Here is a 26,400-nt window from a genome sequence, read left to right on the forward strand (position 1 = left end):
TGCTCTGCCAGGGGGTATTTTAGGTGGACCCCATATTTTTTTTTTCACCTTTTTTGGTTCCACCTGAAAAGCCATAATAGACCCTCTTCAAGGATAAGGGTCCTGTTATGGATTTTTTGAGGGACCACCTTACAGACCGCAAATGTAAACGAACCCTTAAGGTCATGTGCCCCCTATAGGGTGTGGATATCAAGGAGGCTTTCAGATTTGATAAGCGCCCTGCCATGGTTGTAGAAACAGGGCCTTGTGCTCATTAACTCGGGGACAAGGTGCTTTGCCAGGGGGGATTTTAGGTGGACCCCATTTTTTTTTTATCCTTTTTTGATTCCACCTGAAAAGCCATAATAGACCCTCATCAAGGATAAGGGTCCTGTTATGGATTTTTTGAGGGACCACCTCCCAGACCGCAAATGTAAACGAACCCTTACGGTCGTGAGCAGCCTATAGGGCTGCTTCTCAATGATAAGGATAAAATAGAAGTACGCTTCCCTGGTTTGAGTTCGAGGGCCACATCAAAGGGCTCCAAGGGTTACAGGTTGAGCACCCCTGTAGTACAGCAAAAGCTACAGAAAAAAAATGTTTGTAGGCTTTATATTTCCCCGCCATCATCCTGCATGGGGACCCCTTCATCGTACTAGACCCCTGCTCTCAGCTGGTGGAAGCTTTTGATGGGTATTAATAGATATCCTCATTGTTGATCATTAGTTTAGGCTACAACAAAATGGCTGTGAAGAAGCAGGAGAGCCTGCTTTTTATTCATGATGCCGAGCATGGGGGGATGGGCGCTATTGTTGCAGGAAGTGAATGGAAGAGACTTGGGAGCGATGGAGGCAAACTGCACCAACCTGACGGAGAGGATATTACGGCTCACCCTGGAGATCATCTACCTGCTGACCGGGGAGGTGAGGAGGATTCTGGGAGCACCGCAAACATTTTGGTTTCATTTTATTAATACCTGCCTGAAAAAAAAAAAAATCACTTTTCTGCAGTCTTATTGCAGCATCAAATGACCTGCAAGTTGTTAATAAGGATAATGTTTGTTTGCAATTTAAAAAAAAAAAATCTTAAATGACATTTCTTTTTTAAAATTTCTTAACTGACAATAACGGACACATTTTTTTACAGACAACTGGATTAAATATAATTTAAAAAAAAACGACAAGTTACGAATGAAAGAATTTATGTTACAGACAACTGGATAATGACAAACCTTTTTTTGTTTGTTTTTTTTTAGCTGACAAGCTGCTAAATCATCATGAATATGCATTTTATTATTTTCTTTTTTTTTTTGAAAGTTGGGCATTTAAAAAAAATTATGTGTCCCTGATTTACATTTGGAACGATTGGATATTATTATTATTATTATTATTATTATTATTATAATACAGGATTTATGGCGCCAACAGTTTCCTCAGTGCTTTACAATATAACGGGAGACAATACAGCAACAATACAGTTCAATACAAGAGGGATCCCGGGAGCTTACAATCTAGGGATATGCTCTGTTTGTTTGATTTTTCAAATTTTTTTGGAGTATGCATTAGGCCCCCCACATGGAAGAAAAATATATTTTAAAAATATTTCTCCCAAATATAATAAGATATATTTGAAAGACGACAATTTTGGCCGTATTCAATATATTTTAAAAGAAAAAAAAAAATAAAATAAATATATATATATATATATATACACACACACACGTTTTATATATATATATATATATACACACACACACATATATATGTATATGTACACTGTATGTTGAAATGCGTTTTTTATATATTACAAAATATATGACAATATTTTTAAAATATATATTTTTTAAATATATTCTTCAGATTTTTTTTAACATATAGAAAAGTAATTTTACAGTAACTTATATTTTTACATATATTTGTAAATGCATTCCAAAAATGTAGAATAAATGTATTTGTAAAGACATACAGTATATTTGAAAATGTATTTTTTGAAAATATTTGTCATTGATTTGGTAATATATAAAAAATGCATTTCAACATACAGTATATATATTTATTTATTTCAGGTACTTATATAGCGCCGTCAATTTACACAGCGCTTTACACATATATATTGTACATTCACATTAGTCCCTAACCCTCAAGCGGTGTACAATCTAAGGTCCCTAACTCACATTCATACATACACATACTAGAAACAATTTAGACAGGATCCAATTAACCTACCAGCATGTCTTTGGAGTGTAGGAGGAAACTGGAGCACCTGGAGCAAACCCACGCAGGCACAGGGAGAACATGCAAACTCCAAGCAGGTGATGCCGTGGCTGGGATTTGAACCAATGACCCTAGACCTGCCAGGCGGATGTGCTAACCATATATATATATATATATATATATATATATATATTTTTTTTTTTTTTTATTTTTTTTTTATTATAATATATACATTTTTACATATATTTGTAAATGCATTACAAAAATGTAGGTTTGTATTTTAAAGGCATACAGTATATTTGAAATGTATTTTAAAAAATATTTTTCATATATTTTGTAATAAAAACACATTTCAACATGCAGTGTATATATATATATATATATATATATATATATATATTTAACTATATATTTTTCTTCCAAGTAGGCCCTTTCATACGGACGTTGCAATCGGGTCCGTCTGTCCGTTTTCCAGGTGGACCGGAACCTTCATTCTCTTCTATGGAGCGGCGGGTGTCTGCTGATCCCCGCTGAGCAGGCGGATAACAGGTCCGTGTCCGCTCCGCTTATGAAGAGTGAGCATAGACACAACCTGTTCTCCTCTATGGGTGGTTGGATGGTAATGGACCTCTGGTCCATTTACACCTGGCTTCTTCCAGTCAATATAATGTCATGTTCACAACAAATGAGGAGGAGATACTGTACACTATATGGAAGGTCCATCTCCATTCCTCAATATAACGTCATGTTCCCAACAAATGAGGAGATACCGGACACCATATGAAAGGTCCATCTCCATTCTTCAATATAACGTCATGTTCCCAACAAATGAGGAGATACTGGACACCATATGGAAGGTCCATCTCCATTCCTCAATATAACGTCATGTTCCCAACAAATGAGGAGGAGATACTGTACACCATATGGAAGGTCCATCTCCATTCCTCAATATAACGTCATGTTCCCAACAAATGAGGAGGAGATACTGGACACCATATGAAAGGTCCATCTCCAGTCCTCAATATAACGTCATGTTCCCAACAAATGAGGAGGAGATACTGTACACCATATGAAAGGTCCTTCTCCATTCCTCAATATAACGTCATGTTCCCAACAAATGAGGAGGAGATACTTGACACCATATGAAAGGTCCATCTCTATTCCTCAATATAACGTCATGTTCCCAACAAATGGCACCAATGTTGGGGACTATTATTATAGTCATCAACACCAGTGATGGGGCTCATTTAAATTCCTCCTTTTCTTAAGTATGCACGGCAGTTAGCTGCCAAGAAAATGAAGCAGTACCAAACATTTTAGGCACAAAGGTGCAAAGAGGGACCATAATGGCAGCAAGTTACAACTTCCTTTGTTGGGAAATGTCTAGTGATTGCTGATTTCTCTCCATAGGATAACATAGTTGTGAAGAAGACATCAGGAGATGGACAGAACTCCATTATGGTTCCTCTACATTTATTGCTGGTTCCAGAAAGAAATAATGAAAAGAAGAAAATTCTAGAAGTCACCAAAAAGATCATTGAGCTGTTGACGGGAGAGGTGAGCAGTTCCGGGAATTCTGGGGCGTTCTCCAGTAACAGACATGGGATGTGTCTGGATGGTGACTGTATCATTGTGTGTGTCAGGTTCCTATAGGTACTTATGATGTTTCCATGGCAGGGTTCTATAAGATGTTGAGATTGAAGAGCAGACGCATTTGTAATATTTTATTTTAAATTTCAATTTAGGGTGGAAACTGGAGCAATTTTAACATTTGCATCAAAAAAGAGATAAAAGAAGAAAAGGAAGAGGAGAGTGTGATGAAGAAGAACAAGCATTTAGAAGGACACAATGACCTCTACAAGGACGTCATGATGGAGAATCAGCCGCCCCTCACATCACCGGGTAAGAGGAGACTTTATTGTAAACAAGAGAGCAGTACGGAGGGTCCACATAGATCCCCCATCATCTGATAAACACATAGAAACAATGGGTTCAGTCAGTGTGTGTGTTTCCTACATAGATGGATCCAGTAATGGGAACCCACCAGAGAGATGTCCCCGTCCTCTGTATTCCCGGGATTCCACACAGGAAGGCCACACCATCCCTCACCATCATCAGGTAGATGGATACAGTAATGGGAACCCACCAGAGAGATGTCTCCATCCTCTGTATCTCCGGGATTGCACACAGGATGATCACACCATCCCTCACCAATATCAGGCAGATGGATCCAGTAATGGGAACCCACCAGAGAGATGTCCCTGTCCTATGTATTCCTGGGATTCCACACAGGAAAATCACACCATCCCTCACCATCATCAGGTAGATGGATCCAGTAATAGTAACCCACCAGAGAGATGTCCCCTTCCTCTGTATTCCCAAGATTCCACACAGGAAGATCACACCATCCCTCACCATCATCAGGTAGGTGTGACTGAAGATATCAAACTTGGATGTAAACTGTGATAGATGATATTCTTCTATGTAGTATCAGGATACATATAGTGCTCATCATAATTTTGTGATTTTTAGGGGACAGAAGCATTCAATATAACAAATGAGGTCAAAGAAGAAGAGATGTATATGAGCAGAAATCAGCTGTCTATGAAGGAAACTGAAATGATGGTGACACTCACCAAGGAGGAATCTTCTCTAGATGTCAGCACAGGTAAGTACTTTCCCATTTCAATGTATTGCCATCAAGTATGCAATTTAATAAAAAATCATGAAAAATTAGTAAATCATTATACGTGCAGTGGACATACTGTACACACCATATGAAAGGTCCATCTCCATTCCTCAATATAACATCATGTCCCCAACAAATGAGGTGGAGATACTGTACACCATATGACAGGTCCAGCTCCATTCCTCAATATAACGTCATGTTCCCAACAAATGAGGAGGTGATACTGGACACCATATGAAGGTCCATCTCCATTCCTCAATATAAAGTCATGTTCGCAACAAATGAGGAGGAGATACTGGACACCATATGAAAGGTCCATCTCCATTCCTTAATATAACGTCATGTCCCCAACAAATGAGATACTGGACACCATATGAAAGGTCCATCTCCATTCCTCAATATAATGTCATTTTCCAAACAATTGAGGTGGAGATAATGTACAGCATATGCAATTTCTATCTACATTCATCAGCTTTGAATGGAAGGTCCATCTCTGTTCCTAAGGATATCAATGCCATTAGCATATATATAGCTCCACCCAGTGTTCAATAGTTGCTTTGGCTTCACCTCCTGGCATAGTTGTTATTGTTGTACCTAATTCCATGTCAAAGATCTCAGGAAACATTTGAATACCAGACCAACATGCCTGACTCCTAACTGCAAAACATGAACAATGAATATGATGTTATTTTTTAATAAGAAAACATTTTCAACAGGTGGTCCCAATGGATGGAAGACCTCAGAGGGACATCTTATTTTATCTGCACATTATAATAAGGATGATAATGGCATGGCCGAGCATTCTCCAGGAGTAAGCATTGTTACTCAAAATATACATCACAAACCCAACCATATGGTAAGACCAACAGGTTGGTTTAATTCTGAGGAGTCCAAAGATAAACCACATACTGTTATCCCAAATGTCCAACCAAACCTGTACATTGCAGAGAAATCACCAGATCCTTCTAATCACAAAGAATATTCTCCCCATAATTTGCATCCACAGTCATTCAGTAAACAAGACCTGGTGGTACCCCCGAGCATATGCACTAGTGAAAGACGATTTTCTTGTCCCGAGTGTGAGATTAGCTTTACAAAGAAATCACATTTTGTTCAACACCAGAGAACCCACACCGGGGAAAAGCCCTATACGTGTTCTGAGTGCGGAAAGTCTTATACTGAGAAATCGAGCCTGAAAAGACACCACAGAGTTCACACCGGCGAGAAGCCCTTCTGCTGTTCTGAGTGTGGAAAGAGATTCTCTGATAAAAGGAACTGTGATAGGCACATGAGAGTTCACGCTGATGAAAAGCTGTTTTCCTGTTCAGAAGAAATTTCTCCACCAAAGAACACTGAACACTTGAGCCCATTGAAAAACGTTTGGTGGAGTGTCATAGGCTGAAGTCTTATGTCCATAAAACAATGGAACAATAAAAAATAAAGACTTCTGAAAAGATCTGCCAAACCATATGGAATGTTTTAGTTATACTTAGTGAAAGGTTTGACATGATTGGTGTGTTTTGGCACCATGTACACATCACATCGTATGCTCATGATTAAGAAGAGTTCATATGGGGTTTAATAGGTTCACCACATCCCCATCATAGCCTATGCTCAAGATTAGGAAGAGTTCATATGGGATTTTATAGGTTCATCACATCCCCACCATTGCGTTTGCTTAAGATTAAGAGATGATCTGGGATGTTATAGGTTTGCCACATCCCCATCATAGCATTTGCTCAACATTAGGAAGAGTTCAGATGGGATTTTATAGGTTCACCACATCCCCATCATTGCGTATGCTCAAGATTAGGAAGAGTTCATATGGGATTTTATAGGTTTGCCACATCCCCATCATAGCATATGCTCAAGATTAAGAAGAGTCCATATGAGATTTTTTTCGGTTTACCACATCCCCACCATTGTGTTTGCTCAAGATTAAGAAGAGTTCATATAGGGTTTAATAGGTTAACCACATCCCCACCATTGCGTATGCTCAAGATTAGGAAGAGTTCATATGGGATTTTATAGGTTCAGCTCATCCCCATCATAGCGTTTGATCAAGATTAGGAAGAGTTCATATAGGATTTTATAGGTTCACCGCGTCCCCACCATTGCGTATGCTCAAGATTAGGAAGAGTTCATATGGGATTTTATAGGTTCAGCACATCCCCATTATAGTGTTCGCTCAACATTAGGAAGAGTTCATATAGGATTTTATAGGTTCACCACATCCCCACCATTGCGTATGCTCAAGATTAGGAAGAGTTCAAATGGGGTTTAATAGGTTTGCCACATCCCCACCATTGCGTATGCTCAAGATTAAGAAGAGTTCATACTCCAAAGACATGCTGGTAGGTGAATTGGCTCCTGTTTAAAGTGGCCCTAGTATGTGTATGTATGAATGTGAGTTAGGGACCTTAGATTGTATGCCCCTTGAGGGATAAGGACTGACGTGAATGTACAATATACAGTATATGTAAAGCGCTGCGTAAATTGATGGCGCTATATGAGTACCTGTAATAATAATAATATGGGATTTTAAAGGTTCAGCACATCCCCATCATAGCGTTTGCTCAAGATTAGGAAGAGTTCATATGGGATTTTATAGGTTCACCACATCCCCACCATTGCATATGCTCAAGATTAGGAAGAGTTCATATGGGCTTTTATAGGTTCACCACATCCCCACCATTGCGTATGCTCAACATTAAGAAGAGTTCAGATGGGATTTTATAGGTTCACCACATCCCCACCATTGCATATGCTCAAGATTAGGAAGAGTTCAGATGGGATTTTATAGGTTCGCCACATCCCCACCATTGCGTATGCTCAAGATTAGGAAGAGTTCATATGGGATTATATAGGTTCGCCACATCCTCATCATTGCGTATGCTCAAGATTAGGCAGAGTTCATATGAGATTTTATAGGTTCACCACATCCCCACCATTGCGTATGCTCAACATTAGGAATAGCTCAGATGGGATTTTATAAATTCAGCACATTCCCATCATAGCGTATGCTCAAGATTAAGAAGAGTTCATATGGGGTTTAATAGGTTCACCACATCCCCATCATAGCGTATGCTCAAAATAAGGAAGAGTTGATATGGGATTTTACAGGTTCAGCACATCCCCATCATTGCGTATGCTCAACATTAGGAAGAGTTCAGATGGGATTTTATAGGTTTGCCACATCCTTCATAGCATATGCTCAAGATTAAGAAGAGTTCATATGGGGTTTTTTTTTCGGTTTACCACATCCCCACCATTACGTTTGCTCAAGATTAAGAAGAGTTCATATGGGGTTTAATAGGTTCACCACATCCCCATCATAGTGTATGCTCAAAATAAGGAAGAGTTGATATGGGATTTTATAGGTTCAGCACATCCCCATCATTGCGTATGCTCAACATTAGGAAGAGTTCATATGGGATTTTTTTTTCGGTTTACCACATCCCCACCATTACTTTTGCTCAAGATTAAGAAGAGTTCATATGGGATTTTATAAGTTCAGCACATCCCCATCATAGCGTTTGCTCAACATTAGGAAGAGCTCAGATGGAATTTTATAAATGGGATGGGGTCACCATTGCAACCCCTGATGCTACACCCCTGTGGAACTGGTTAATAGGGACACAGATAAAAACCTGACGGAGGCTCTCACCTTCAGTCATCTGTCAAAAATGAAAGGTAAAAAAAGTTTTTGGTGGATTTCCATTTTAGTTACTAAGAAAATTGGGATCTCAGGCTGTTCTTCCATTGTCACGTTACATAAAAATCTGCATTGCTGGACAGCAATAAAATAAAGTTCTTATTGGTAAACCATAGAGTGGACTCTTGTTTTGCTTCCATTACCATTGATCAGAACTACTAGTTCCTCATCAGCAACACCACAGGGATGGGTTATCGGAACTTAGCCTTTGGAGAAGGTCATGTGTGAAGAGATGGTGATAGGTTAGACAAAAACTGTTCTCCAACATTAGGCTGCACATTGACGATGGTCCTCCGGGTTTGTGGATACAGTCCCAACCACAGCTTTCTCTTTGTAAGATAATGCAGTTCTGCAGCCAGTTAAAGAGACCACCTCACTCCCAGTGGCAGAATAGGGGTCCTACTAAACGTGGACCTCTAGTCATGCAGAAATTAGAGCCTTCAGTTCTCCCGTACCTGCGGCTAGATCCATAGGGTCATCGTGCTGCGGATTCAGTCCTGATTGCTATAGGGGCACTGAGCACTAGGGAGGGAGTCAGAGCACTGACTCCCTCACTAACCAGGGAACCCGTCGACTATGCTTGGAACCACACTCTTCTGTCTGGCTGCTATTTATTCTTACAAGTTCGTGGTTACCCATATGTCACGATCAGGGGTCGGGCTCGAAGACCAGTTGCTATAGCAGTGGAAAGGCTCACCCGAAACCAGCAGGATAGGTACACTGGCAGGTCACCGTGGCGGAGGAGTGGGATCACCCGAGGTGCAGAGTCTAAGTACCAACTGGTGTTCACCAGAGCTCCTGATGGTGGAGATGGATTTGGCTGCGTGTTAGCACCAGGTCGCGTTCCTCAGGATCACCCCACCAGGAGGTGAGCAAGTGGAGGTCCAGTAGCGTATAAGCAGGTAAGGATCAAACGGAAGCGTGGTCAGTAAACAAGCCAAGGTCGGTAAGGAGCAGTCGCAGGTTGGGATCAGGCAGAAGCGTAGTCGAGAACAAGCCAAGGGTCAATAACGAGTGGCAGCAAAATATGGATAATATTCTACGTATAGCACTATCCTTTTTAAAGTAGAATACCCCACCAAGTCACTTTCACAATCCTTCCCCTGAAGTACAAATATCACCAAATAAATCTTTCAGTAAACTTGATTTACCCTCTAATAGATATTCGTGTATAATAAAGTCCAAAACCACAAAAAAACAAAAACATCAAAAACCAAAGTCCAAAAATAAAGTCCCAAAAAATATTACTTCATAAAAAAATCTTTATCTGTAATATCATAATTCTTCATATCTTCAAACCATCTTTGTGGTATACTTCAAACCAAATCTTCATATACCTCAAAGGAAAAAAACTCAACATGTGTATTATCTTCAAAAAGAGGGGTATATAAAACATGCCACACGTGTTTCATGCAAACAAAAATTGACGTGCCACCACAACCGTGAAGAGAAATCCCTCAGCCTTAGGAATCAATCCACTGCATACCAATAGAGGAAGTGCATAGTTACCCTCAGAATAGTCTCAAGGGTCTGAGTACTTATTTCCAACCTTTTGTATTCCTTCAGCCTTTCTAGCCACTTCCCACAGACCTCATAAACAGACCAGGGATCAGTATGTGTCATAAAAACTCATAGCACTTTATTGTAGCAACTTACATTCAAATAAGATGACATCAGCTTCCACACCAAAACGATTTGTCCACAATCCTGCCTCTCCTCACAAGTGTGTAGGTATCCACACCATCCCACTCCCAAGGGGGAACAGATCGCCTATGGTAGGTTTCCAATACCTCAAAACCCCATGAGGATTCCAGGAAGGCACAGCCGCATGTACCAGGATCAAAGATGGCCGCCACCGCACTTCCGGAAGAGCGTCACTACGTCACCACGTCACGTGCCCCGGACGCGTTTCGTCACATCCGGACTTTGTCAACAGGGATACGGACGTGTCTCCTCACTCCCCTTAAATATACCAGCCAGGGCGGGGAGATTATTACCGCGGCCATCTTACATCCTGGAAAGCTGGATATCCCCACTCATGTATATAAAATATATCAGGGCCAGTGAAACGGAACACAGAGAAGCCATTACTAAACCGGCTAAACTGTGACCTACACATCCCCTAATATATAAACTATATATATATATATAAACTTTCATCCACCAGAACTTCATAAAACTTCATAAAAACTATTGTCAACAGTAAGAACCCGATGACAAACCCATATATAAACAGTTATTATAAAAAATTCCCTCCCATCCACAATAAGAATGTAAACAAATATATCCTCCCTTACATTACTCAACCCCCTAAAAAAAAATTAAATCATCTAAATTTATAATGATAATAATAAAATAATCATAAATAATATTATAACATAACAAGCCAATACTTGCCATTAGACAGAACCCCATACAAATATTTTTAAAATACAAAATTGGCACGTCAATTTTTGTTTGCATGAAACACGTGTGGCACGTTTTACATACCCCTCTTTTTGAAGATAATACACATGTTGAGTTTTTTTCCTTTGAGGTATTTGAAGATTTGGTTTGAAGTATACCACAAAGATGGTTTGAAGATATGAAGAATTATGATATTACAGATAAAGATTTTTTTATGAAGTAATATTTTTTGGGACTTTATTTTTGGACTTTGGTTTTTGATGTTTTTGTTTTTTTGTGGTTTTGGACTTTATTATACACGAATATCTATTAGAGGGTAAATCAAGTTTACTGAAAGATTTATTTGAAAATATGGATAATAACAGAGATGACAAGGAGCAAGAAACTGACTGGAGAGCACAATAATCTGGCAAACAGGAAGTGCAGAGATATGGCTTATATCAGGAAGTTCATGGGAGGAGCAAGGGGTTCAAGGTTCATGACAAACAACGTCAATGTGGGATCATCCAAATGATTGTCAAGGGTGCTGTCCAGCAATCAGGTGGCTCAGCAAGAAGAAACATTGCCACTCACCGCAGAAGGCCCAGGTTTGGACCCAGGCTCTGACACCATAGCAACTGCATACTTCCCGTCACTTCCTTTGTTGAGTTAACCCCATGTGATGGCCTTGTTCTTCCTCTTCACCCCCTTGTTTACTTAGGCCTCGTTCTTTTGGATATGTCATGTACCTCCATGCAACCCTTTGAGTAACTTCAGACCGGGCTTAAAATGGTTAACAATTTCATACAGCAGCATCGAACAACTGACTACACACGGCTGCCTAGTTTGTACTCCAACAGGTAAGAGTCCTCTTCAAGTCCAATAGTGGCGGAGTCCTGGTTCCAGGTGAGGCATCCCTTTGGGGTGACCCAGAGGCAGTGGTCCCCAATCACAAATCACATTCTGGCAACATCCATTCCATTCCATCCAATCCCATGTGGTGAACACTTTCTCGTCAGTCTCTAGCCCTTGGTGTTTATTAGGTGCTGGCCAGGGGTAGACCTCCGAAAAAGCCCGGGAAAAAGCCGCTACATGACTTAACCCTTTGCCATGTGAACAGCCGCTAACTACACACTAATACAATGCCATACATTTTCCCATTCCCATAAGCACCTGCTTACAACCTGCAAACACTAAATTTGGACTAGCCCACATGGAAGAAAAATATATTTGAAATATATTTTAAAAATATTCTTCCCAAATATATTGACATATATTTGAAATGCTACAATTTTGCCCATATTCAATATATTTCAAAGGTTAGTTTCTTTCTTTAAAACATCAAACATGTCATACTTACCTGCTTTGTGTAAGGGTTTTGCACAGAGCAGCCCCGATCCTCTTTTTCTCAGGTCCTCACCGGTACTTCTGGACCATCACTCCGTTGAGTGCCCCTATAGCAAGCTGCTTGCTCTGGGGGCACTCGTGCATGCTCGCTCCTGAGCCATGGGACACACAGAGTGTGGCTAAATCCCGCCTCCCAGCTTCCTCCTCACTGGCTGTGATTTACAGCAGTGGGAGCCAATGTCTCAACCAATGAGGAGACAGTGAGACCTGGGAGAACCTCGGCTCTCATGCACATCGCTAGATCGCGAGTATCCAGGGGGAAGGTGGCGCTGTGGAGGGAGCTGCACACTGAACGTTTTTTACCTTCATGCATAGCCTTTCCAACCACTTTAAGGTTCTTTGTGACATATTAAAGTAGAACATTTTAATTGGCTATATGCCACATGGATTGTAATGTACACAAATTTTGTTGCATATTGGAGTATGTCTCCTCAATTTATTTGATATTAATATTGGTGGATGTATGGGAGCCCACCATTGGTACAATCTCCCTAATGCTCTTTGAACTTTTGAGATCTACAGTGGCTCACCCTCGTTTATATATAAATATATATATATATATATATAGATAGATATACTGTGTGTGTATATACAGTGGGGCAAAAAAGTATTTAGTCAGCCACCAATTGTGCAAGTTCTCCCACTTAAAAAGATGAGAGAGGCCTGTAACTGGCATCATAGGTGGACCTCAACTATGAGAGACAAAATGAGAAAAAAAATCCAGACAATCACATTGGCTGATTTGGAAAGAATTTATTTGCAAATTATGGTGGAAAATAAGTATTTGGTCACCTACAAACAAGCAAGATTTCTGGCTCTCACAGACCTGTACCTTCTTTTTTTAGAGGCTCCTCTGTCCTGCACTCATTACCTGTATCAATGGCACCTGTTTGAACTTGTTATCAGTATAAAAGACACCTGTCCACAACCTCAAACAGTCACACTCCAAACTCCACTATGGTGAAAACCAAAGAGCTGTCGAAGGACACCAGAAACAAAATTGTAGACCTGCACCAGGCTGGGAAGACTGAATCTGCAATAGGCAAGCTGCTTGGTGTGAATAAATCAACTGTGGGAGCAATAATTAGAAAATGAAAGACATACAAGAAGACCACTGATAATCTCCCTTGATCTGGGGCTCCACGCAAGATCTCACCCCGTGGGGTCAAAATGATCACAAGAACGGTGAGCAAAAATCCCAGGACCTAGTGAATGACCTGCAGAGAGCTGGGACCAACATAACAAAGGCTACCATCAGTAACACACTACCATGGACTCAGATCCTGCAGTGCCAGACGTGTCCCCCTGCTTAAGCCAGTACATGTCCGGGCCCGTCTGAAGTTTGTTAGAGAGCATTTGGATGATCCAGAAGAGGATTGGGAGAATGTCATATGGTCAGATGAAACCAAAATAGAACTGTTTGGTAGAAACACAACTCGTCGTGTTTGGAGGAGAGAGAATGCTGAGTTGCATCCAAAGAACACCATACCTACTGTGAAGCATGGGGGTGGCAACATCATGCTTTGGGGCTGTTTCTCCGCAAAGGGACCAGGAGGATTGATCCATGTACAGGACAGAATGAATGAGGCCATATATCATTTGAGTGCAAACCTCCTTACATCAGCAAGGGCATTGAAGATGAAATGTGGCTGGGTCTTCCAACATGACAATGATCCCAAACATACCGCCCGGGCAACGAAGGAGTGGCTTCATAAGAAGCATTTCAAGGTCCTGGAGTGGCCTAGCCAGTCTCCAGATCTCAACCCCATAGAAAACCTTTGGAGGGAGTTGAAAGTCCGTGTTGCCCAGCGACAGCCCCAAAACATCACTGCTTTAGAGGAGATCTGCATGGAGGAATGGGCCAACATACCAGCAACAGTGTGTGCCAACCTTGTGAAGACTTACAGGAAACTTTTGACCTCTGTCATTGCCAACAAAGGATATATAACGAAGTATTGAGATGAACTTTTGATATTGATACCTATTTTCTACCATAATTTTCCACCATAATTTACAAATAAATTCTTTCCAAATCAGCCAATGTGATTGTCTGGATTTTTTTTTCTCATTTTGTCTCTCATAGTTGAGGTCTACCTATGATGCCAATTACAGGCCTCTCTCATCTTTTTAAGTGGGAGAACTTGCACAATTGGTGGCTGACTAAATACTTTTTTACCCCACTGTATATATTATTATTATTATACAGTATTTATATAGCGCCAAAGGGTATGCTCAGCGCTGTACAGTAGCAAGGGGGACATAGCATGAGACAAGACAGTAACAATACACTGCACGAGGGGTTTTAGGGCCCTGCTCTTTCGAGCTTACAATCTAGGAGGGAGGGGAAGGTGGCACAGGAGGAGATGGCTGTGGGGGATGGAGTGGTGGGAGGAGTGGAGGAGGTTAGTTGTTAGGTGAGGTTGGGTGTTAGGTGAGGTTGGGGTAGGCTTCCCTGAAGAGGAGGGTTTTCAGGGTGCGCCTGAAGGTGAGGAGGGTAGGTGACAGTCTGATGGATTGGGGTAGGGAGTTCCAGAGGATGGGGGAAGTCCTGGAGAAGTCCTGCAATCGGGCGTGGGAGGAGGAGACCAGGGAGCTAGAGAGCAGGAGGTCCTGTGAGGAGCGGAGGGCACGGGTAGGGTAGTATCTGGGTATCAGGTCAGTTATGTAGTTCAGGGCAGCATTGTGAATGTCCTTGTAGGTCAGGGTTAGCAGATTGAACTTGATGCGTTGGGCAATCGGGAGCCAATGAAGGGATTGGCAGAGGGGGGAGGCAGATGTGGAGCACTTGGTGAGGTGGATGAGTCTGGCCGCTGAGTTTAGGATCGACTGGAGTGGGGATAGCGTTCGTTTGGGTAGGCCAGTGAGAAGGGAATTGCAGGCGTGAGATGATGAGGGAGTGTACGAGTTGTTTGGTGGTGTCTGGGGTGAGGAATGTGCGTATCTTGGAGATGTTGCGGAGGTGGAGCCTGCAAGATCTAGATAGCAGTTGGATGTGGGGTAGGAAGGACAGGTGGGAGTCCAGGGTGACACACAGGACTTTGGCGTGTGGGGTGGGAGAGATGGTGGCGTTGTTAGTAGTGATGGAGAGGATGGGGGGGGGGCACGGGGTGGGGGGAAGACCAGGAGCTCGGTTTTGGATAGGTTAAGTTTGAGGAAATCGAGCGACATCCAGTCTGATATGTCGTTTAGGAGGTGGGCAGAGAGTGAGGGGGTGAGGTGGGGGGTGGGGAGGTAAATTTGGGTGTCGTCGGCATAGAGGTGGTAATTGAAGCCATGGGAGTGAATAAGTTCGCCAAGGGAGGAGGTATAGATGGAGAAGAGGAGGGGCCCGAGGACAGAGCCTTGGGGGACCCCGACAGAGAGGGGGAGGGAGGGGGAGGTGGCAGTGTTGTAGGTGACGCTGAAGGAGCGTTGGGAAAGGTAGGAGGTGAATCAGGAGCGTCCTTGATGCCAAGGGAGTGCAGTTTGGCAAGGAAGAGAGGGTGGTCAACAGTGTCGAAGGCCGCGGAGAGGTCGAGGAGCAGGAAGATAGAATAGTGGCCATTGGCTTTGGCAGTTAGCAGGTCACTGGTGATTTTAGATAGGGCGGTTTCGGTGGAGTGCAGGGAGGGGAATCCAGACTGTAGGGGGTCAAGGAGGTTGTTATCAGTGAGGTGGGCGCTTAGGCGATTGTAGACCAGGCGCTCAAGGAGCTTGAAAGTGAAGGGCAACAAGGAGATGGGTCTAAGGTTGTTAAGGTTAGTAGGGTCAAGGGAGGGTTTTTTGAGTATGGGGGTGATGTGTGCGTGCTTTAGAGGGGAGGGGAAGGTGCCGGTGGAGAGGGAGAGATTGAAGATGTAGGTGAGGGAGCGAATGATGGAGTAGGGGGGGGACTGAAGGAGCTGTGAGGGGATAGGGTCCAGGAGGCAGGTGGTGAGGCGGGCTTCAGTGAAGACCTTAGAGATCTCCTCGGGAGTAGTTGGGCTGAAGGAGCGGAGTGGTGGGGAGGTGATGATGTGCGGGGCGTTAGGTATAGTGGGGGGTAGTGCGACGATGAGGTCAGGGGAGGGGAGGGTTGAGGGGTTGAAGGAGGGCGGGAGGCTGGGTGGAGAGGTGTATTGTGAGTTGACAATGTCCTTACGGATTGCGTCAATCTTGCTTTGGAAGTGAGTGGCAATCTCGGGGCGGTGAGTGAGGTGCTGGGTGGGGGTGGGGGGGAGAGAGCAGGGATTTGAAAGTGGAGAAGAGCCGATGAGGACAGGTGGAGAGGGTGTGGATAAGGATTATGAAATAGGCTTGTTTGGCGGCATGGAGGGAAGTGGTGTAGGCGAGGTAGGCGGCTTTATAGAGGGAGAACGCGGGAGGGGATCTGGTTTTGCGTCATAAGAGCTCCAGCGCGCGACTGCGTCGTTTGAGGCATTTCGTGTGGTCGTTTTGCCAGGGTTGAAGCGGTCGGGGTCTAATGCTACGTGTGGTTAGGGGTGCCAGAGAGTCAAGGGCAGCTGACAGTGAGTCATGGTATGCAGAAGTGGCCAGGTCAGGGCATGACAGAGGGAGGATGCTGTCATACAGACGGTCAGCTGCTGGGTGGAGATGGGTCGGGTTCAGATTGCGGAGGTTGCGGGTGATGGTTAGACGCTTCGGGGGGGGGGGGAGTTGAGGGAGGGGGAGATGGAGAATGTGAAGAGGTGGTGGTCAGAGAGAGGGAAGGGGGTGTTAGTGAAGTCGTAGGGGGTGCAGAGGTGGGAGAAAACGAGGTCCAGGGTGTTTCCGTTGGAGTGGGAGGACTGAGTGTGCTGTGTGAGCGCGAAGGAGGAGGTTAGAAGGAGGAGTTGGGAAGTAGCCGGGCTGTTGGCGTTGATCAGGATATTGAAGTCGCCTAGGATGATGGTTGGTAGCTCGGCGGAGAGGAAGAAGGGAAGCCAGGCAGCAAAGTCCTCAAGGAAGGGGGATGCGGAACCAGGAGACCGATAGATTACCACAATCCGTAGGGGGGTGGAAGAGAAGAGCCGGCTACAGTGGGCCTCAAAGGAGGAGAAGGATAGGGAGGGGGGGTTAGGGAGGACCTGGAAGGTGCTCAGCGGTGGTAGGAGCATACCGACTCCTCCGCCTCTGCATCTGCTCGGTCTGGTTGAATGGGTCCAGACGAGGCCTCCATAGGAGAGGGCAGCAGGGCAGGTGGAGTTAGTGGCTTGGATCCAGGTTTCGGTAACTGCTAGGAGGTTGAGGGAGTGGGAGACAAAGAGGTCATGGATGGCGGTGAGCTTGTTGCAAACCGAACGAGCGTTCAGGAGTGCAACCGAGAGGGGAGGGGTGGATGTGGGGAGGAGGGAGACAGATATGAGATTGAGGGGGTTGCGGTGGTTGGTGTGAGTAGGGGGGTGCCGGGAGGGGGAGTAGGGAGATGGAGGACCAGGGTTCGGAGAGATGTCACCGGCGGTTAGGAGAAGGAGGAGGGTGAGGAAGGTGGCATGGGAATGGGAGGTGCAGGAGCGCGTGGGTCGGTTGGTGGTGGCTTGTGGGTCAGCGGGGGAGTGGAGTAATAGGAGGAGGTGGTGAGAGCCGTAGAGGGGGGAGGGAAGAAGTGAGGGTGCGATGTAGAGGTGTTTTGGGGGAGTAGGGGGGTAGAGGGAGGCAAGTTTGGGGATGGAGGAGAGGAAAACGAGGAGGAGGAGTGCAGGTGGCATGCTAGGGTGGGCAGAATTCTGATCGGGTCGGAGAGGAGGGAGGTTTCAGTCAGGACATGAGGATGGGGAGAGTTCGTTATGCCATGTCCGAGTTCATCGGTGACCGATCGTAGGAGGGGAGAGTGGTGGGCGGCTGGGGCCGCAGCTGGCTGGTTGCAGTCTGTGGGTGCTGTAAGCTGGCATCCGTGGGTGTTGTGGCACGGCATCAGTGGGCACAGTGGTGCGGCGGCTGGACGAGCCGTGGGACGCGGTGATAGGAGGCTTTGTGGGCCCGGCGTCAGGGGTACTGGAGGCCCGGAATGTATGTATATATATACACACACACACATACACTATATATATACACACATATAGATAGATAGATTGATAGATAGATAGATAGCATATATAGATAGATAGATAGATAGATAGATAGATAGATAGATAGATAGATAGATAGATAGATAGATAGATAGATAGATAGATAGATAGATAGATAGATAGATAGATAGATAGATAGATAGATAGAGTTTGCTGAGAGCTTTTCAATATATATATATACACATACACACACAGTATGTATATATATATATATATATATATATATACTGCATATATACTGTATATATATATATTGAAAAGCTCTGAGCAAACTGTTGGCACTATATAAATCCTGTATAATGATCATTATACAGTATATATAAATATTTGGATTTTAGTTCTGCTAAAACCACTGTTCTATCACTCTATCATTTCAATGGGTTGCCCTACTCGTGAAAATTGCAGGAGAAGAAGAGAAGTGCATGACACTTAAAAAAACAACACTTAACAACGCATAGTGCTCTGTTAGCGTGCGTTTTGGCACATGCATTAGCACAGTGCATTGGGGGAGCCATTAGAAAATGCCTGCAAAAGGTAAGTGCATTTTATGGCCACTGCAAGGACGTGCAGGACTTTCCATGCATTTCCACAGCACACAAATGTAAACCTAGCCTAAGGCAGACATTTTATAGCGGGCAAAAATATTATAAAAATACAAATAAAAAAAACCAAAGGTGAGTCTGATGTCATTGGGATTTGAACCTTAGGCACTTTTCTCTTCATTCCTGTCCATCAACAAGGATGAGCCCCTGCTAGCAGACATATAATTGTAGTTCTTCTATAAAGACATGTCAGCTTTCAGCATGTCTGCTGGGCTACAAAAAAATGGCCGGCAAGAGCCAATCGGCAAAGAGCCTACCTCTTACCCATGATGCTGGTCATTGGGGGATGGGCACAATTGCTGCAGGAAGTGAATGGAAGAGAGTTGTGAGCGATGGAAGCAAACTGCACCAACCTGACGGAGAGGATATTACGGCTCACCCTGGAGATCATCTACCTGCTGACCGGGGAGGTGAGGAGGATTCTGGGAGCGCAGTTTTATTCCAGCAATGAAGTCGCCAATGGAAATTTTTTTTTATTTTGCTATTTTTATTTGTAGCATTTCATAACTGACAAAAAAAAATGATTTCAGAGCAACTTTTTGTACTCACAACTGGATTAAATATGACTTCAAGTTACAGAAATTTTTACAGTATTTGAGTTACTGAAAGCTGGATAATTACAACATTTTTTTTTTTTGTTTCCAAAGATCTTTTTGATTTTCTTTTTCCTGACAAGCTGCTAAAACACGGGTATGCATTTTTTGTTTGTTTGTTTTTTGTTTTATTTTTTACAGATTTCCTTTTCCTGATAGCTGGGCGTTTGAAACATTTGAAACATTTAAAAATGTCTGAAATGTGTATCTGCAAATATGGGAAGAAAGAAGAGAGATTCAATCAGATCGTAGCAAAGAAGGACGATGATGGCAGCAAGTTGTGACTTCTGTTGTTGGGAAATGTCTATAGTGATTGCTGATCTCTCTCCACAGGATGACGTAGTCGTGAAGAAGACATCGGGAGATGGACAGAACTCCATTATGGTTCCTCTACATTCCTTACTGGTTCCAGAAAGAAACAACGAGCAGAAGATTCTAGAGGTCACCCAGAAGATCACTGACCTCCTAATGGGAGAGGTGAGTGGTGCCAAAATTTATGAGGCATTCTCCAAGGGATGGGTCTGTATCATTGTGTGTTTTAAGTTCCTATAAGGTGTCAAGATGTCTCCATGGAGGAGCTGAGACATTTATACTACTTTCTTTTAAATCTATATTCAGAATGAAAACTGGAGCAATTTTAATGTTATTATCAAAGAAGAGATAGAAGAAGGAGAGGAGGAGGATGGTGTTATGAAGGAACAGAAGTGTTTAGAAGGACACAAGGATCTCTACAAGGAGGTCATGATGGAGAATCAGCTGCCCCTCACATCACTGGGTAAGAGGAGACTTTATTGTAAAGGAGAGAGCAGTAGGGAGGGTCCACCTAGATCCCCATCATCTGATAAACACATAAAAACAATGGATTCAGTCAGTTTGTGTGTCTCCTACAGATGGATCCAGTCATGGAAACCCACTAGAGAGATGTCCCCGTACTCTGTATTCCCGGGATTCCACACAGGAAGGTCACATCATCCCTCACCATCATCAGGTAGATGGATCCAGTAATGGGAACCCACCAGAGAGATGTCCCCATCCTATGTATTCCCAGGATTCCACACAGGAAGATCACATCATCCCTCACCATCATCAGGTAGATGGATCCAGTAATGGGAACCCACCAGAGAGATGTTCCCATCCTATGTATTCCCGGGATTCCACACAGGAAGATCACACCACCCCTCACCATCATCATCATGTAGGTGGGACTGAGGATGTCATACTTAAATTGTATGAGACACAATCCCTCTATGCAGCCCCATGATAATAGTGCTCACCATTATTTTGTGATTTTTAGGAGGTAGGAGTGTTCGATATCAAAACTGAGGTTAAAGCGGAAGAAGAGATAAACCCAAGGGGAAATCAACTGTCTAGGCAGAAAGATGACATGACAGTTACCAAAGAGGAATCATCTCTAGGCATCAGCACAGGTAAGTATTGTATACATGAAATGCAGCTCTTTATATTTTCATTGTAGGTTCATTATTTCACATTACAAATTATTTTCATCAAGTTTAGGCAGGTCTTTTTTGTGCCGGAACGTGCCGATACTGAGTACTGACACCTCCCACCACTAATCCTATGTTTAGGACGCTGCTGCCACTTTTAAAGATAGATACTCGCTTCCTTTGCTGTACTCTGCATTAGATGGTGTCATCAGTCAAAGCTGCAGAAGTAGCGACTATTGGAAGACATCCTTTGCCAACTTCTGTGTTTACAAGCAGCACTTGGAGCGGGAGTTTAGAAGTAATCTCAGAGTTTGCTTGGTACTTTGAATGGCAGCTAGCTACTCTTTTGTTTCCCTGAACCTAAGTAGAATCTAATCGTACTTGTATCTATTAGAAATGGTGTGGCACTTCCATTCACATTTTTGCTAGATTACACTGCATTACATGATGGCAACAATCAGAGAAACAAAGGAAGCAAGTAGTGGAAGAGGTCTTTTGTTGGCTTCTGTGGTTACAAGTAACAGGAGCACCATTTAAAAGGTCCATCTCCATTCCTCAATATAACGTCATGTTCCCAACAAATGAGGAGGAGATACTGGACACCATATGAAAGGTCCATCTCCATTCCTCAATATAATGTCATGTTCCCAACAAATGAGGAGGAGATACTGTACATCATATGTAAGGTCCATCTACATTCCTCAATATAATGTCATATTCCCTACAAATGAGGAGGAGATACTGGACACCATATGAAAGGTCCATCTCCATTCCTCAATATAACGTCATGTTCCCAACAAATGAGGAGGAGATACTGTACATCATATGAAAGGTCCATTTTCATTTGTTAATATAGCGTCATGTTCCCAACAAATGAGGAGGAGATACTGTACACCATATGAAAGGTCCTCCTCCATTCCTCAAGATAACATCATGTTCCCAACAAATGAGATACTGTACACCATATGAAAGGTCCATCTCCATTCCTCAATGTAAGGTCATGTTCCCAACAAATGAGAAGATATTGTACATCATATGAAAGGTCCATCTCCATTCCTCAATATAAGGTCATGTTCACATTCCTCATACTGAAGCTCCCCCAACACTCCGCACCTTTGACCTTACCACCATCGAGGAAGTCTCCAAGATCCTCTCTGATGCCCGCCTCACCACCTGCCCCCTTGACCCTATCCCCTCACAATCCCTACGACCTCCCTCACCCACATCTTCAATCTCTCCCTCTCCTCCGGCACTTTTCCCTCCCCTCTGAAACATGCACACATCGCCCCCATACTTAAAAAGCCCTCCCTGGACCCCAATGACCCGAACAACCTCAGACCCATCTCCCTGCTCCCATTTACATCTAAACTCCTCGAGCGCCTAGTCTACACCCGCCTATGCTCTCACCTCAACGACAACAACCTCCTTGATCCCCTACAGTCCGGCTTCCGTCCCCTACACTCCACCGAAACTTCCTTACTCAAACTCTCCAACGACCTGCTAACCACCAAAGCTAATGGCCACTATTCAGTGCTCCTACTCCTTGACCTCTCTGCGGCCTTCGACACAGTCGATCACCTCCTCCTCCTCAAAAAACTACACTCCCTCGGCCTCAGAGATTCTGCTCTCTCCTGGCTCTCATCCTACCTGTCACAACGCTCCTTCAGCGTTACCTATAATGTTACCACCTCCCCCTCACTCCCCCTCTCTGTTGGGGTTCCTCAAGGCTCTGTCCTCGGGCCCCTTCTCTTCTCCATCTATACCTCCTCCTTTGGCCAACTCATACACTCTCACGGCTTCAACTACCACCTCTATGCCGACGACACACAAATCTATCTCTCAACCCCCCACCTCACCCCCTTGGTCTCAGCCCGAATCACACACCTACTGAGCGACATATCAGACTGGATGTCGCTCCACTTCCTTAAACTGAACCTCTCCAAAACCGAGTTTCTTGTCTTCCCCCCCAGCCCGGACACCACCCCCCATTGATTTCTCCGTCACATCCAACAACACTACCATCAAACCCGCCCTGCAGGCCAGAGTATTTGGTGTAATTCTGGACTCCAACCTATCCTTTCAACCCCAAGTCCAATCTTTAACAAACTCGTGCAGACTCCACCTCCGCAACATCGCCAAAATCCGCACGTTCCTAACCCCAGAAACCACTAAACAGCTCATCCACTCTCTCATCATATCACGACTCGACTACTGCAACTCCCTCCTCACTGGCCTGCCTTGCCGCTGGCTATCCCCGCTTCAGTCGATCCTGAATACGGCTGCCAGACTCATTGACCTTTCCAACCGCTCTGTCTCCGCCACCCCCCTCTGCCAATCCCTCCACTGGCTTCCGATTGCGCAACGGATCAAATTCAAAATCCTAACACTGACATACAAAGCTGTCCACCATACTGCCCCGAACTACATCACTGACCTAATATCCAAGTACCGCCCAGCACGCACACTCCGCTCCTCACAAGACCTCCTTCTCTCTAGTTCCCTGGTCTCCTTCTCCCATGCCCGCCTCCAGGACTTCTCCAGGGTGTCGCCCATCCTCTGGAATTCCCTGCCCCAACCCATCAGATTATCACCTACTCTCCTCTCCTTTAGGCGCACCCTGAAAACCCATCTCTTCAGGGAAGCCTACCCCACCCCCTGCTAACTTGCTGACCTCCTCCACTCTTCCTACCACTCCATCCCCCACAGCTATCTCCTCCTGTGCCACCATCCCCTCCCTCCTAGATTGTAAGCTTGAAAGAGCAGGGCCCTCAATCCCCTCATGTTTTGCATTGTATTGGTATTGTTCTGTCACATGTTCTGTCCCCCTTTGTAATGTACAGCACTGAGCGAACTATTGGCGCTTTATAAATACTGTATAATAATAATAATAATAATGTTCACAACAAATGAAGAGGAGATACTGGACACCATATGAAAGGTCCATCTCCATTCCTCAATATAACATCATACTCCCAACAAATGAGGAGGAGATACTGGACACCATATGAAAGGTCCATCTCCATTCCTCAATATAACATCATGTTCCCAACAAATGAGGAGGAGATACTGGACACCATATGAAAGGTCCATCTCCATTCCTCAATATAACATCATACTCCCAACAAATGAGGTGTCCCTTGTCATAACATTGTCATTAGTGTATGTACACCCACCTAGTATGCTATAGTTGTTTAGGTTGCATTGTATATCTTATCTGACTTCCATCCTTTTGTTGTTGTTACTTATATTTTATTCTGTGCCAGACATCAGGGAAAGGTTGACTACTAGACAAACATACATGGTTCTCAATTGTTAAACATGAAAGATGAACATATAATTATTACTCATAATAAAAAAAATATTTCCAACAGGAGAAAACAATGGCTGGAATACCCAAGAAGGACATCTTATTTCATCTGCAGATTATAATAAAGAAGATAATGACACGGCACAATATTCTCCAAGAATAAACATTGCTACTCAAAATATACATTACAAACCTAATTATATGGCAACATCAACAGATTGGTTTAATCCTGAGGAGCCTAAAGATGAATCCCATACTATTATCCCAAATGTCCAACCAAGCTTTCAAAGTGCAGACAAATTGCCAGATCCTTCAAATCCTGAGGAACCGCCTTTCAATATTTTTAATCCGTTTCAGGATTGTGCACAATCATTCGCAACACAACATGACCTGGTTGTACCCCAGAGCATCAACACCACTGAAAAACCCTTTTCGTGTTCCGAGTGTGAGAAGTCCTTCACAAAGAAATCGCATCTCGTTCAACACCGGAGAATCCACACTGGGGAAAAGCCATATATGTGTTCTGAGTGCGAGAAGTCTTTCGTCAACAAATCAGATCTCGTTCGACATGTCAGAATCCACACCGGGGAAAGGCCCTTCTCGTGTTCCGAGTGCGGAAAGTCTTTTACCGAGAAATCTAAACTCATCATACACCAGAGGGTCCACACCGGGGAGAAGCCCTTTTCCTGTTCTGAGTGTGGAAAGCGATTCTCCGATAAAGGGAACCGTGACAGGCACAAGAAGTCGTTTTCCTGTCCAGAATCGAATGCTTTGCTCAGAAAGGGACACTAATTCTCCACCAGAGAACGCACGCCACCCGTGGACACTGAAAGACTTAAGGTGGGCTTTCGCAGGTTGAATCCTTATGCCTACAGAACAATTGTATGATAAAGATGAGGATGTCTGAAAGGATCAGCCAACCCATATGGACTATTTTAGTTTTATTGTTTTAATGTGATTTTTTTTTTATATCTCCTCCTCAAAACGTTCATTTTTTGATTCCTAACTTATTGTACATTTTCATGTTGTAGTTTTGCTCAAAACCCAAACTTTTTGCCCTCGTCTGTTCTGAATATTTCTCTTCTTCCTGTTGCATCATGAAGACAAGAATTGAAGAGAAAAATCTCCAAGGGCGTCAATAAAATCATTTATTTAGTAGAGTTGGGCGAGTGCTTTGTATAGTTGTACATGTCCCAACTGGAGGACTTTCTGTTCCGATAGTTGTCACTGGTATAAGAAGTCAGGGTGTCACTGTTGGAGAACATGAAGGAAGCGTGATGGGATTGCTGCCCATCACATGTCCTTGAAAATTGACCAACATACTGGCAGATTGTCACTTATCACCCAAAGTTTTCCAACCCAGATACAGATAACAATCATAAAACAGCACATACCATAATCTCCCACTGCTGAACACGTTGTCACCAGATATCAAGGACACATGCTCACGGTGGAGCAAGGATCTTGTTTGATGAAGGAGGACTGAGGAGAGTGTCTTCTATGGGAAGGTAATACCAGCTGTAATACTGGCCTCTACTAGAGGGACTTGCTCAAAATCTATCTGGCTAGACATACTCAGGCAGATACATATCTTGTGTACAATCCAATGCACTGCAACGGCTGTGGCGCAATCAGTGATTACAACACGTTTCTAAGATTCCTCAAGTTATTCCACCAGCTACAATCCTTGCCTTATCACTTTTCCCACTTCCACACACGCTAGACACAAGACTTAGGGTTGCTTGCCACCACCTGCAGTTTTCGAAGATGTGGTCGCTGAATATAAATCTTCTACCATAGTGGAGCCAAAGAGCTTTGGCTTGGCGGCTCTCCACCACAAAGGAGCCTCTGAAAAAAAGGGGTCACCCAAAATGAGTACTCTATGTAGCCCCGTTCTAGAGTAGTGTAGGCTGTAGGCAAACCTAACTAGCTCCCCTGTAATCAGTGGGTCAGGGGTTGATTGTTTAGGCCTGCTCAGAGTCTCCTAGGTCTGCTTGCTTCCACTTGTATTCTAGAGGATTCTAGAATTATAGTGGGAG

At 43.7% G+C, this 26,400-nt stretch overlaps 3 protein-coding genes across 3 annotated transcripts in view; all 3 read left to right on the top strand.

Moving 5' to 3' along the window:
• Positions 1–25,521, top strand: part of LOC149453466 (uncharacterized) — a 130,294-nt gene extending 104,773 nt beyond the window's left edge. The window contains exons 26-27 of the mRNA XM_089688647.1: positions 16,564–16,570; positions 24,812–25,521. Coding sequence (XP_089544773.1) covers positions 16,564–16,570; positions 24,812–25,153 — 349 coding nt within the window. The 3' untranslated portion in view covers positions 25,154–25,521. The remainder of the gene's footprint in view (positions 1–16,563; positions 16,571–24,811) is intronic.
• Positions 766–8,711, top strand: LOC149453469 (uncharacterized). The gene is made up of 6 exons (XM_089688440.1): positions 766–902; positions 3,603–3,749; positions 3,938–4,094; positions 4,213–4,616; positions 4,725–4,860; positions 5,598–8,711. Exons 1-6 carry the CDS (start codon positions 771–773, stop codon positions 6,281–6,283), a joined length of 1,662 nt encoding a protein of 553 aa, XP_089544566.1. The 5' UTR covers positions 766–770; the 3' UTR covers positions 6,284–8,711.
• On the top strand, positions 19,334–21,083 carry LOC149453470 (uncharacterized). The gene is made up of 5 exons (XM_089688604.1): positions 19,334–19,426; positions 19,943–20,086; positions 20,228–20,384; positions 20,500–20,804; positions 20,904–21,083. Exons 1-5 carry the CDS (start codon positions 19,349–19,351, stop codon positions 21,081–21,083), a joined length of 864 nt encoding a protein of 287 aa, XP_089544730.1. The 5' UTR covers positions 19,334–19,348.
• Positions 25,522–26,400: the final 879 nt, after the last annotated feature.

This window comes from Staurois parvus, unplaced genomic scaffold (genome assembly GCF_062004578.1).
Source record: "Staurois parvus isolate SC_StPar_1 unplaced genomic scaffold, SC_StPar_1.0 ptg000449l, whole genome shotgun sequence".
NCBI classification, from domain to species: Eukaryota; Metazoa; Chordata; class Amphibia; order Anura; family Ranidae; genus Staurois; species Staurois parvus.

What these genes read in the sequence shown, in the direction of transcription:
- LOC149453470 (XM_089688604.1), top strand. Translation starts at nt 19,349, where the DNA reads ATGGAAGCAAACTGCACCAACCTGACGGAGAGGATATTACGGCTCACC. An exon ending in GCTGCCCCTCACATCACTGG is followed by an intron (nt 20,385 to 20,499) that starts GTAAGAGGAGAC and finishes TGTCTCCTACAG; the next exon opens with ATGGATCCAGTCATGGAAAC. An exon ending in CCCCTCACCATCATCATCAT is followed by an intron (nt 20,805 to 20,903) that starts GTAGGTGGGACT and finishes TGTGATTTTTAG; the next exon opens with GAGGTAGGAGTGTTCGATAT.
- LOC149453469 (XM_089688440.1), top strand. Translation starts at nt 771, where the DNA reads ATGGGGGGATGGGCGCTATTGTTGCAGGAAGTGAATGGAAGAGACTTG. An exon ending in TTGAGCTGTTGACGGGAGAG is followed by an intron (nt 3,750 to 3,937) that starts GTGAGCAGTTCC and finishes ATTTCAATTTAG; the next exon opens with GGTGGAAACTGGAGCAATTT. An exon ending in TTCTCTAGATGTCAGCACAG is followed by an intron (nt 4,861 to 5,597) that starts GTAAGTACTTTC and finishes CATTTTCAACAG; the next exon opens with GTGGTCCCAATGGATGGAAG.